General features: G+C 32.2%; 1 protein-coding gene across 1 annotated transcript; it reads left to right on the top strand.

Moving 5' to 3' along the window:
- The first annotated feature begins 106 nt into the window (after window positions 1-106).
- On the top strand, window positions 107-13,161 carry LOC126888433 (serine/arginine-rich splicing factor 1A). Its single transcript, XM_050656688.1, has 4 exons — window positions 107-380; window positions 437-633; window positions 7,722-7,894; window positions 12,056-13,161. Exons 1-4 carry the CDS (start codon window positions 211-213, stop codon window positions 12,212-12,214), a joined length of 699 nt encoding a protein of 232 aa, XP_050512645.1. The 5' UTR covers window positions 107-210; the 3' UTR covers window positions 12,215-13,161.
- The last annotated feature ends 997 nt before the right edge of the window (window positions 13,162-14,158 follow it).

Here is a 14,158-nt window from a genome sequence, read left to right as displayed (position 1 = left end):
ACATTAATGTCATAACAAAACATATCGAGTCTGTCTAATTTAAAATTGCCTCCCTCCCCACTCACTTCCGGTGAGTGCGCAGTGCGCTAGTGCGCAGCTTTTTGCAATCTTGTTTCTCTCCGCCCGCCGCCGCTTCGCTTTTCCTGTTGTGTCGGCTTTCTGGTGCAAAACCTACAAAACTTATCTTACCTTTTAAAAGTTCTTAAGAAAATGTCTGGTCCCGGTCGTAACGATTGTAGAATATACGTTGGCAATCTTCCCCCAGATATACGCACCAAGGACATCCAGGATCTCTTTTACAAATTCGGAAAGGTAACTTTTGTCGATCTGAAAAACCGACGCGGTCCGCCATTTGCATTTGTCGAATTCGAGGATCCAAGGTAAGTTTGTACGTATTTTAAATTAACATGAAATTAAAATTTGTGAATTTTAACAGAGATGCAGATGATGCTGTCCACGCTAGAGACGGCTACGATTATGACGGGTATAGATTACGAGTAGAGTTTCCTCGCGGAGGCGGCGGCCATGGTGGTGGTGGTGGAGGCGGCTTTAGAGGAGGTCGAGGCGGCGAAAGAGGCAGAGGCTCTAGGGGACCACCGGCTAGAAGATCACAGTTTAGGGTTCTTGTTACAGGTAAGTTTTAATTCACCTTTTCATTTTATCCAAAGAAAAAAATAAACCGAATTTATTTTGATGTTATCTGATCTAACGACAACCTAAATGCTGTATTCAACTCAGCGAGGTGCTATTTTTTTAGGTGTGAAATTCCTTAAACAAGGGATGTACCTGTTCTATGAAATGATCCCTTGTTTATGTAATTTCACACCTGAAACAATAGCATCCTGCTGCGTTGAATATACAGTGGTGAGCGCGCTAATAACTGGCAAAATAGCTCAAAAGATGGAAAACAATACATTGCGAAACAAAAAGAGATGAAACTAGTGGAGGTGGAAATTATAAACGTCTGGAAATTATAAACGAATTATTACATTGCATTACCTTTAGACGTATCAGAGAAGCACTGTGACAGTAGAATTTTATAAAATACTCTTGTCACAGACGTCTAAAGATGGGAAACTATGTAATATAATGTTAATTAATACGTTTAACGATAATTTCCGCCTCAACTAGTTTAATCTCTTTTTGTTTCGCAATGTATTATGTTTTTCATCTTTTGAGCTATTTTCCATCACTGTATATCAGTCTCAAAGTATCAAACACTCTGTATTTATTTATTTATCAGATTTAAAACAGAATCAATCTGCAGTTTTCAGTTGTTCAATATTTTCAACAGGACTGTGCTCCTTGTGAGGAGTGCTCAAGGATGTATGTAGTGTTTGTCACACCAATATAATATATCTAGCAATTAAAAGAGAGGATTAACAAGGAACAAATTCAAAGTTCCTCATGCTAATCTGGAATTATGTAGAAACCTGCTTTGCGTTGATGAAAACAAAAGTTTTTTAACTCATTCGCTGTCTATTGAAGAGGATGGAACTCAGCTAGGAGCTATGCTGTTGAACGGCACCTGACTGAAGTAACCATATCACTCTCTGGCAGGTGAACAGCACCTGACTGAAGTAACCATATCACACGCTGGCATGTGATCAGCAGCGAATGGATTAAGTGAATACTTCTTATTTACTAATAAACTAAGCTATCGAATCTCCTTGTTCGTTTTGATTAATATGCAAATTCGTTAACTGACTTGTACCCTTACTTATTTGTTTTTATTGATTTTTTCTCCATTGCATGTCATAATCTATGGTTTTAAACTTATTTGAATAGTTGTCTCTACAAAGAAGTGCTTATTGTATCCACAACATGTAATATCTGTTGTTTCCTATATATATAAGGTATATTCATGCAGCACATCCTGATATACAGAGGGAGAATGTGAGCACAATACAAAATTGAGCTTTCGATAAGGTCAAATTTTTCCCTCTTAACAGCTAATGTGCAGGCGTTCTCCCTCTGGGTAAGTTCAGGATACATCCAGGGCATGCTGTGCGAATACCTCTATAAAGTCTTCGTTTAAAATTTCTATTTTTGATGCACATTTACATTTTCTTAGATGTATCTGGATCATGACAAGACTTTATCCCTTTTCTTTCAGTGTTATATTTCTTTCTCTCTCCTATGGCTCTATAGCCCAATTTGTGCCCTAGCCTTCCTCAACATCTGACTCCAAGCATCTCTTTCCTTGGCTGCTCTCCCCTATCCACTCTCAATATCTTTAGTATCTCACTTTGTCCGTCAGCCTCTTCCTTGGTCTTCCCACTGGCCGATGTCCCACCATTGTTCCCCTAAGTGTTCTGTTATTGGGTGATTCCATTTCAAATCACTCAATTTTGGAGCAAAAAAAATTTTGGATCTTCGATTTGTCTGAAAATTGGTATATAGCTTCTGCATGACGTAAAAATAAGATATTTAAGGTCAAAAAAATCTTCTTTTTTTCTCAAAATGTTATTTTATGTGATTTTACAGTGATTTGGTGTTTATTCAAACAAATTTGCATTTTCTATCGTAAAGTATCAATGAAAAACATAATATTTTAATAGAAGGGACTCAAAAAATGTCATTATATGGCATTATAACAAGTTACTTTGATTCAAAACAAGTTTTTGATCAAATTTTATAGTGTAGAAAACGTTAAAATACTGCTTTTTACATTTTTCTCCATTCCCAAAATACATCATAATCGATTTGGCTGAAAATTTGCCCGTAGATAGCCAAAACATAGGACTTTAAGTGGTGAGAAGAATTTGAATTATGTATATTACAATACCAAAAAAAGGTACATGCAATATCATAGTCAAATATATAGGCATCTACTGTAAGTATAATTAACTCGAAAATATCGACCTCATGACAAAAACTGTTAAAAAGAAATTGTAATAATTGTAAATGCTATTTATTTGGAACAATTTCGGTTCCTAACATTTTTGTCAAACAAAAAGTTAAAAATGGTGGATATATTGAGCAAAACAGGTTCTCCTTTAAAATCAAGATGGCAGCTAATGTAAGGGAGGAATTCATTCGTGATTTTAAATTTAGACTACTATTGATTCCCCTAAAGATTAGAAAAATAAAATTTTGGGCAGCTCGGCATGCAAGGTCAAATGCTATCCTGATTAGACTAAGGGATCTTTAAGTATTACGTAACGCTGGTTGGGGAGGGGGGGTCAAAAATCTTCCTTCAAAAATCACGTCACGTAATACTTGAATGATCACTAATATACTTTTGAGTCTGATATTACTGCATGTAACTTTTTTGGTATTGTAATATAATTCAAATCCTTCTAACCACTTTAAAGTCCTATATGTTGTCTATCTGTGGGCAAATTTTCAGACAAATCGAATATGATGTATTTTGGGAATGGAGGAAAATGTAAAAAAATGGTATTTTAATGTTTTCTACACTATAAAATTTTATCAAAAACTTGTTTTGCATCAAAATAACTTGTTATAATGACATTTTTGAGTCCCTTCTATTAAAATATTATGTTTTTCATTGATACTTTATGGTAGAAAATGAAAATTTGTTTAAATAAACATCAAATCACTGTAAAATCGCATAAAATAACATTTTGAGAAAAAAGAAGAAGACTTTTTGACCTTAAATATCTTATTTTTACGTCCCGCAGAAGCTATATACCAATTTTCAGAAGAATCGGAAATCCAAAATTTTTTGCCTGAGTGATTTGACATGGAATGTACGTATTGATTCTTATAAGGTGACCTGCCCACAGCAATCTGTGTATTTTTGCATAATTTGTTATTCGCGGTGTGCAAGTACTTGGAAAGGGAAACGAGAAACGACCGTGCGCGAGTCGCGGAGAAGTATTGCATATATCTTAAATAATTCATATTGTCAATTGAAATTGTCAAATTGACGTATATTTCATACCTTCTGTCATTGAGGCAGAAAAATTATATATTGCTCCACAATATTGATATGATATACAATTATTATATAAAGGTAAATTTAATTACAGTGGAACCCCGATAAGTCGGCCCCCGATAACCCGGAAGTCCGGCTAACCCGGACCGATTTTCATCAGACAAAAATTTAACAAATAAACAATTTAACAATTTTATCAAATAAAAATGTATGTAGGCCAAATAATATTTCAGAGATAATGTGTATTTGTGTAATTTGAACACATAAGTACAATAGTAAAAATGATTCATGCACACGGCGGCAGCCAGAGCGACCGTCTCAGCTTATTGGAAAGAACAGACACCTGTCTGTATTCCTTTTTCTTTATTTATGTCAAACTGTCTTAGCATTGTTTAAAAAAGACGTGACTATTTAAAAATTCTTGTATTGTGTGTAGTACAGCCTATTAATCACTTCCGTTCTGTAATGTAATCGTGCTTCAGATTGTGTTTGCTTTGTCTACGTAATGGTAACAAAACGTAAAAATGTTGCAGTGACAATGGAAAAGAAATTTAGAAACATTAGGTAGGATTGATAAAGACGAATCTTTAAAATAAATTTATTGCAGCATCATAATATGATATTATGCTACCATAGGTCTGGATCCCGCGTATGAAAAAAAAGTTGATTAATAGCAAGCTAAAAATTTATTAATAGCTTAAGGGTGTCTAGTCGGATAAACTTTGATATATGAGAACACTGGAACAGGGGCAGTTTTAATTGTGGAACAGGTCAAAAATTTGGAACGGTCAGAACACGAAAATGGCACATTTGTTTTGTCCGACAGAACAGACATAAACTCTCCGAACAGAGATTAAACTCTCATGCAAAAATCAGACTGCTATTTATCACCTGTCATAATTCCTGTCATTTGACATATTCTACATGTTCCACTCATTAAAACGCCAATTTGGTGATAAATAGCAGTCTGATTTTTGCATGAGAGTTTAATCTCTGTTCGGAGAGTTTAAGTCTGTTCTGTCGGAAAAAATACATGTGCCGTTTTCGTGGTCTGACCGTTCCAAATTTTTAACCTGTTCCACAGTTAAAACTTCCCCTGTTCCAGTGTTCCCATATATTAATGTTTGTCCGACTAGACACCCTTAAGCTAATAACAAATTTTTAGCTTGCTATTTATCAATTTTTTTTTGTACGCAGGATCCAGATCTACCATATTATGGTGTCGGTACATCTCTACAGTATGACTGAGTTTTTTACCAAGAAATGAACAAAACTCTACACTCTATACAACTATACGTAATTTAGATGTGTACTGTGCATATGTGTTTCATGTTTTTGTAATTGTAATGGAGGTTATTTATTAATTTTTACTATATTCTCCGGCTAACCCGGATTTTCGATAACCCGGATCGGCCGCGGTCCCGATTAATCCGAGTTATCGAGGTTCCACTGTAATTGTATTTTGCTTGCAGTACTGCATTTTAATAACTGATTTTATTTACTACATACAATTGTTTACGTTTGCTAAACATAACCTGCATCTTATTTTTTCTTCTTATTATTTTTTTGGATTATGGTCTTGACAATTATCCAGCAACCAGGACTAATATAATTGGCCAATATAATTAAAAGTGCGAATAAAAGTACAGAGCGTAGAAATAGAGGTCGCTTTGCCGAACTTGCACAGTCCCAATAGAGGGTTATTTGTAATATTGATACAACTCATGGTTGAACCCTATTCTCCACATACAATTGTTGCAGATGGGTCCCTATATGCTGGGGTAGATAACACACACAGCATAAGGATATGCCTCTATAGTTTTTGTATACAGTTTGTCTCTCTTTTTGTGGATTGGACATATAGTTGCTTTTTTCCTTTCTGCTGGAATTTCTTCTGTGTCCCACACATCTGTTGTCATTACTTTAGAAACTGCTGACAATGTTTTTGTACAAGCCAAACTTTCTGTTTTTATGTCTTCATAATCTGTTTCTGGATAAATAAAACAATACCTTGAAAACTGGTTTATTTTAAAACATATTTACAGTCTTCAGTGTACCTTGCATTTAGATCACAACTGTATTTGACAGACCAATTGGACCCCGTAACAAGGAACCAATTGACATTGTTAGTTTTGAGATATTCAAGAAAAACGTTTTATTTGTTTGAATAAATTATTTGGATATAAAAATAATAATAACCGACCCAAAAACAAACACTTTTATTATAACTTATGGGTTTTAATGCAATAATAAAATAAACAACTAAAAAATTAACTCGTATGGTAGAAAAAAATTACTTGGTTGAAACGTAACATTAACATGTCTGGTTCGAAATCTGTATTTCTGTGTAATCCATCTACAGTGCGTCCATAAAGTAAGGCATAAGCAACACTATTAGAAATTCCCGAAACAGGTTGATTTTTATTTTTAAATTGCGATTTTTTATCATCTATATTGTACTAGTGAGGTCATCGACATGAGTTTGATGGCGTAATCGATGATTTTTTTAAATGAGAATAGGGGTCATGTGATAGCTCATTTGAAAGGGTATTTAATTATCTATTCAGTGATATAAGCATTAACATAGTTATTTATACCGGATGTCCAAAAAATGTTTTTTCTTTAAATTAAATAAATTGACATAAAAAGAAGAATGAATGTAATTTATTCAATTCTAAATACATTTTACTGCTGTCAAAAAACAGAAAGAAAATTTGTTTGAAAAATAAACATTGATTTTCGCTTAAATGAAATGTTAAACTGCCAAGAGGCAGGTGGATGGCAGCTTTAACATTGAATTTAAGCGAAAAACAATAGTTATTTGTTAAATAAACATTATTTTTTGTTTTTGACAACAGTTAAACGAGTTTTGCATTAAATGAATTACATAAGTTCTTCTTTTTGTCTCAATTAATTTAAGTTTTTTTTCGAACACCCTATATAAATAATTATGTTCAATGTTTATATTACTGAATAGAGAATTGAGTACCCCTTTCAAATGAGCTATCACATGATCCCTATTATCATTTAAGAAATATGTCATCGCGCTTAGATGGATGGCCTTACTAGTATGATAATAATATATAGGTATGCCAAAAAAACGTAATTTAAAAATAAAGATCGACCTGTTTCATGAATTTTTCTTAGGAAGCGTTTTTCGTCTTCTATTGCCTTAAATTAAGTTTCATTTGTTTTCTTCGTAATTCACCTTGTCCCAAATGAAATTCCTATTTTCTAACAATATCCTAGTTTTTATTGTCTTTAATACCTACTCGTTATTTTTATTTTAAAGGCATAAAGACATTTATTGCAGGTGTCTTTTTGTCTTTGTTCTGCAACAAGGAACCAAGGTTACTTGGTTTGAAATTGAAAACCTGTACAACCGAATTTATTAATCTGCAATATGGTTCTATCCTCCAGTAGATGGCTATGATGTACCAGAACACTCGGTTCGTTATTACAGAACATGAATCATATTATTTACAGTCTGTACGAACCAATAACTCCATTTTTGAAAAAATGTGAGTTGGTTCTTTGTTGCATAACCGGGTCCAATTGAGAGAAGGATGTGACTTGATCTGAACACTTCTCTTGATTCTTTAGTCAGATTATTTTTTTAAATTCTATTTTTTTCTGCAAGTTTTATATTTTTACCGCTGTATACATGTTTTGTATTGCTATAGAACTTGGTATGAATGTGTTAGCTTTCACAAATATATTTCTTTCAAAAATGTAACCAGAAGAAACATTTTCCTATGTTTGTATTAATATTTTGCTATAAAAATGTCTACATTGAAACATATTTACAATTTCATAGGCTTACCACCATCTGGATCATGGCAAGACTTAAAAGACCACATGAGAGAAGCAGGAGATGTATGTTTTGCGGATTCCTTCAAAGATGGCTCAGGTGTAGTGGAGTTTTTGAGATATGAGGACATGAAATATGCCATCAAGAAGTTAGACGATTCAAGATTTAGGTCACATGAGGTAATTTATTTTATTTTACATTTATCTGGTCCACTAAGAGGACTAATTTCTTTGTTGTAAAATACTCTACCACTGTATTTTCTAAACCACTAAACTGTAACAACTGTTACACTTTTATATTTGATGGCCTAGTACAATTTTCTTTGTTGCTACTAGTGTGGCATCAATATTGCCCATCAATATTAAAATTTGTACTCTGTACATGCATGACACATAACCGTTTCAATAATCCATTACCTCTAAACTAAAAAGTGGTTTAACCATATTTACCAACTTTACTTTATATTTCCGCCATATTCATTTCCACAGTCCTATTAAACTACCAGAATTATATATTGATATTTTCCGCAAAATGTTACGGAGTCCTATCCCGCATATCCCAAAAACCTTATCCAAAATAATAGCATAGAAGGAATTGTGATACCACTTTTTTTCTCTTTTTGTATAATTTTGCACACCAGCCTCGCCTGGAAAATTAAAGACTTTCCGAAGTGTGCTGTGTGTAAAACTCTGTTATATCAAACACTGATTTTTTATACATGCAATTGCAAACAAGTTTCTAAACCCATTTATGAAAACTAGTACTACTAGCTATCTAAGAGACTAATTAATATTCAGTTCAGAGGGCTGCTATTTTTCTGTGTTGAATTCCATAAACAAGGGATGGATCTGCGTGCTTTAGCAAAGTCCCTTGTTTATGTAATTTCACACCTTGAACAATAGCACCCCGTTGAGCTGAATATTAGTTAGTCTCTTAGGTAGGTGGTTTTAATATCGTCATTGTAAAGGTAAAACTCATTAATTGCAGTTTTAGCGATTTTGAGTTTCATCTGTCATTATCACATTTATTAAGATATATGAGTATTATAACTTATAATGAATTTTTCCTCTATATAGTCTAAGAGCTAGTGAACCCTCCGGCTAACGGTCGTCCTGTAAGGCTAGAAATTTGTCTAGTAATAATTCATAGCACACCAAGGCTAAAAACCATGACCTGGCAGGCATCAGCGGTGCACGTGTATCTACCAGGTGAATCGAAAAGTGCAAATTTACAGGGTAAAATAAACTTTCTCCTGTAAGGTTTAAATTTAAGTATGTGTTTCGAGTAAGTCATTTAGAAGAAATGTGTACAATGACAGGCGATTCTGAAGAGCATAAGACGTTGCCAGGGGAGGGGAAAGATTAGGGATTTTTCCTAAAATTATTCTTTTTGCATCGAACAAATTTTTTTTAGGTTTTTTAAATCATTCCAAACAGAAAAGGTCTTTAGTGATTTTTCTCTTAAGTTGATAGTTTTTGTTACATAAGCGATTGAAAATTGCGAAATTGGCCATTTTTAACCCTAAATCGAACATTTAGCTAAAAATTTCAATATTGCCAAGGTACGTAGATATTCTTTAAACGTTGATTGATGAAATCCCGAAGAGTTTTTTGCAATAAAATATCGAAAAACCCTTTGTTTTTTTAATTGCTAATTAAGGGGGCGCGACACTGTAGTATAAGTGAGGATGTTTGAGTTTGCATAAATTCATTATCTCGAGAATGGGCAAATTTCAAGAGAAATCCTCAGACAGGTTTTATTTTTGAATTACGACTTTTTGGCATATATATAATACTAGTGACGTCATCCATCTGGGCGTGATGACATAATCGATGATTTTTTTAAATAAGAGTAGGGGTTGTGTGATAGCTCATTTGAAAGGTTATTTGATTGTCTATTCAGTAATATAAACATTAACATAATTATTTATACAGGGTGTACAAAAAAAATTTTTCTTCTATTTGTCAAATTTAATCAAAGTTAATTTAATAAAAAAAAAATTTGTACACCCTGTATAAATAATTGTTATTGTTTATATTAGTGAATAGAGAATTAAATAATCTTTCAAATGAGCTATCACACAACCCCTACTCTCATTTAAAAAAATCATCGATTACGTCATCACGCTCAGATGGATGACGTCACTAGTATTACATATATGCCAAAAAGTCCTAATTTAAAAATAAAAATCGACCTGTCTGAGGATTTTTCTTGAAATTTGCTCATTCTCGAGATAATGAATTTATGCCAACTCAAACGTCATCACTTATACTACAGTGTTGCACCCGCTTGATTAGCAATTAAAAAACAAAGGGGTTTCCGATATTGTATTGCAAAATACTCTTTGAGATTTCATCAATCAATGTTTAAAGAATATCTACCTACCTTGGCAAATTTGAAATTTTTAGATAAATATCCGATTTAGGGTTAAAAATGGCTGCTTTCGCAATTTTCAAAATTTTCAATCGCTTATACAGTATGTCCCTGTAAGTTGTATCCATATGGAAAACTTTTTTATTATTAATTTTACGAAAAAAAGTTATTCTTTATAAAAAGCTCTGCATGGTCCAAAACCTAAGATTTAACCATCAAATATCAAATTTTTTGAATATTATACGAGGTATGTCAAAAAGTTTGAATTTCACTCAAGAGTAAAGTAGCTTTATTTTTCACAATATTGAAAATTGCTATTATGAAAAGTTGTTTGGAATTAAAAACTGTATTCTAGTATGCAATTACATCCTTCTAATTGAAAATTTTTTTTTGAAAAATTATGGATAACTAACCTTATTTTCAGTTATTTTAATTCAGTTAACTCTTATTATTAATTTTACGAAAAAAAGTGATTCTTAATAAAAAGTTCTGCATGGTCTAAAATCTAAAATACAACCATCTTATGTCAAATTTTATCAATTTTATACGAGGTATGTCAAAAAATATGAATTTCGCTTAAGAGTAAAATACGTTTATTTTTCACAATATCGAAAATTGTTATTAGAAAAAGTTATTTAGAATTAAAAACTATGTTTCAGTATGTAATTACATCCTTCTAATTGAAATATTCTGAACTATAAAGGTACTTTACTTTTGATCTAAATTTATCTTTTTTGACATACCTCGTATAAAATTGATAAAATTTGATATAAGATGGTTGTATTTTAAGTTTTAGACCATCCAGAACTTTTTATTAAGAATCACTTTTTTTCGTAAAATAATAATAAAAGAGTTATCAGAATTGAAATAACTGAAAAAATAATAATTTATCCGTAATTTTTCAAAAAAAAAAAATTTTTCAATTAGAAGGATGTAATTGCATATTAAAATATAGTTTTTAATTCCAAACAACTTTTCACAATAGCAATTTCCAATATTACTAAAAATAAAGCTACTTTACTCTTGAGTGAAATTCAAACTTTTTGACATACCTCGTATAATATTCAAAAAATTTGATATTTGATGGTTAAATCTTAGGTTTTGGACCATGCAGACCTTTTTATAAAGAAAACTTTTTTTCGTAAAATTAATAATAAAAAAGTTTTCCATATGGATACAACTTACAGGGACATACTGTATAACAAAAACTATTAACTTAAGAGAAAAATCACTAAAGACCTTTTCTGTTTGGAATGATTCAAAAAAATTTGTTCGATGCAAAAAAAATAATTTTAGGAAAAACCCAATACTTTTCTTCGCCTGGCAAGGTCTTATGCTCTTCAGAATCGCCTGTCATTGTACACATTTCTTCTAAATGACTTACTCAAACACATACTTAAATTTAAACCTTACAGGAGAAAGTTTATTTTATCCCTTAAATTTGCACTTTTCGATTCACCTGGTAGATACACATGCACCGCTGATGCCTGCCAGGTCATGGTTTTTAGCCTTGGTGTGCTATGAATTATCACTAGAAAAATTTCTAGCCTTACAGGACGACCGTTAGTCGGAGGGTTCACTAGCTCTTAGACTAATAGATCTTATCATAAATGTGATAATAAAAGATAAAACTCAAAATCATTAAAACTGCACTTAATGAGTTTTACCTTTACAATGACGATTTCTAATATACTCTGTTATATAATATAATCCTTAAAGTAATGTCATAAACTGGTGAAGAAGAATGATATTTTCTCTTTAGAAATGTTCCAGCAATTTTAATAAACAAATAATGTGGATATCTGCATGATCTATAACCTTCCAGGAACATTTCATCAAAAAATCTGATCTGATTCATTACAACCAACGTCTTTTAATGACCCAAGTTTAGATACGAACAGAAATTATTTATTTGTCATCATTTAACATTAGCTCATCAAGTTTAACGCTGTATTTTTAAAATTAAGGGAGAAGTTGCCTACATCCGCGTGAAAGAAGACAAAGGTGGCAGTGAAAGGAGATCCGGAGGTAGATCGAGAAGCCGATCTTTCTCACCCCGCAACAGGGGCTCGCCGACATACAGCCCTGTGCATAGAAGTTTCTCGAGGAGCCGTTCTCGTTCATAATTTCCAACCGTGGATATTATGTACGTATTGTGTTATTCTATTAGGCATTTCCTTGAAGTATTTTTTTATGTGCAAATATTTCCGTTGATTATCGTGATCTTAGATTGTAGAAGTTGATATTGGCTAATTGACACTATGAATGATAAAAATTTATTTGTATTCATTCATTGAATGTTAGTTTCCAATGAAAATCACCTCCAGAGTATGATCCGAGCAGAAATTTTTTAATTTCTAATTTAACTGAACCAAGATTTACCAATTGGCTGCAGTAGGACTGAAAAAACATCTTCATTGAAATATATTTAGTTCACAATGCTTTTAATTGTGACATTTGGAATCATGGCGTAATATTCGCCATCTTAAGAAAACAGATCTTTCCATGTCAGACATTACATCTAGTAATTCGATCTTATTCTTTGAAAGTACAGAATTTCTTCTATTCTATCTGACTATTAATATATTTTGATCGAAATTTAACAGTATTTCCGGTTTTATAAGATGACAGTAGTATTTTTCCAATTTTTTTGGAAATGCGTAAAATTTTGCACGAATAATTACTTGAAATTGTTAGGTTAGGTACGATACTCTTGGAATTTGCCTAAAAAATAGAATATAGCTTAAGATATTGGTATTGCTATTAATGTTTTTTTTATATAATTTCATTTGTCCATTTGCCGTTCTGTGTGTTGTACATTCCGAATTCTTTTTTTAATTAATCACATGCAAAGAACCAAGGAAGTAAGTAATAGTGATTATTTCTTAGAAGTGTTTTGAAACGTTTCCTTGTTTCTTGGCACTAATGGATTCTTCAAACTTAAATTAATTGATTTTTTAAATACTATAAGACTCTAGGCACTAATGTATAATTTTTTTTTCTGTCTATGGTACCTTTGCTGAACCTGTGTATCAGCGATGGACGATTTTGGAAATAAAAAAGATAAAACTGACGTAGAATTCTATTAAACACCTACTCGTCAATAGGAGGGAAGAGGAATCTTTAATTTGTCAAAAGGATCTCCTCAAGAGATTTGCAAAAAAAGGATTTTAGGAGGGATTTATTGGATTTTGGATATCAGGAGGGAGGAATTGTTTAGCTGTTTCGCGGGATAGGATAGGAGAGCATAATACAGGAGGGAGGATTTTTTAAGGATTAAGAATAATCAGGATTTGGAGCTTTTAGAGCATTTGAGTTTATTTCATGGTAACAGAAACAGTGATTACATATTTTTACAGCTTTCTTACAATTTGTTTCGCCATTTAGATTCAGAAGTTGTAATAAAACAACTTATAAAAAACTCTAACAAGAAGTAAAACCACTTCTATGTAAATTGGTATATTTATTAAAACTTAAAAATCCCAATGGATTGAATAAAATATGTCCAATTCAGAACGTTTTCAGACCTATCGGTCCATCATCAGTGAATGTGCATACTTGCTAAATAGCCCCAGAACCAAACAATGGTTGAATTTAAAATTCAATTTACATTATTTAAAAATAATATTCAACAGGCTAAAATCCGATGTTACAGGATATTGCCTATGGGAACATGGTGAAACCCTACCAAAACCTCAATCAACCATCTTAGGCCAACTTTGACTATAAAGTGATATCACTTTATAGTCAAAGTTGGCCTAAGATGGTTGATTGAGGTTTTGGTATGGTTTCACCATGTTCCCATAGGCAATATCCTGTAACATCGGCGTTTAGCCTGTTGAATATTATTTTTAAATAATGTAAATTGAATTTTAAATTCAACCATTGTTTGGTTCTGGGGCTATTTAGCAAGTATGCACATTCACTGATGATGGACCGATAGGTCTGAAAACGTTCTGAATTGGACATATTTTATTCAATCCATTGGGATTTTTAAGTTTTAATAAATATACCAATTTACATAGAAGTGGTTTTACTTCTTAGAGTTTTTTAACTATATGGTATACAGC

This window comes from Diabrotica virgifera, chromosome 7 (assembly GCF_917563875.1).
Source record: "Diabrotica virgifera virgifera chromosome 7, PGI_DIABVI_V3a".
Taxonomy (NCBI): Eukaryota; Metazoa; Arthropoda; class Insecta; order Coleoptera; family Chrysomelidae; genus Diabrotica; species Diabrotica virgifera.
Note: the sequence above shows the minus strand (reverse complement) of the source record. Positions and strands in the feature narration are given on the sequence as shown.

What these genes read in the sequence shown, in the direction of transcription:
- LOC126888433 (XM_050656688.1), top strand. Translation starts at nt 211, where the DNA reads ATGTCTGGTCCCGGTCGTAACGATTGTAGAATATACGTTGGCAATCTT. An exon ending in GTCGAATTCGAGGATCCAAG is followed by an intron (nt 381 to 436) that starts GTAAGTTTGTAC and finishes GAATTTTAACAG; the next exon opens with AGATGCAGATGATGCTGTCC. An exon ending in GTTTAGGGTTCTTGTTACAG is followed by an intron (nt 634 to 7,721) that starts GTAAGTTTTAAT and finishes ACAATTTCATAG; the next exon opens with GCTTACCACCATCTGGATCA.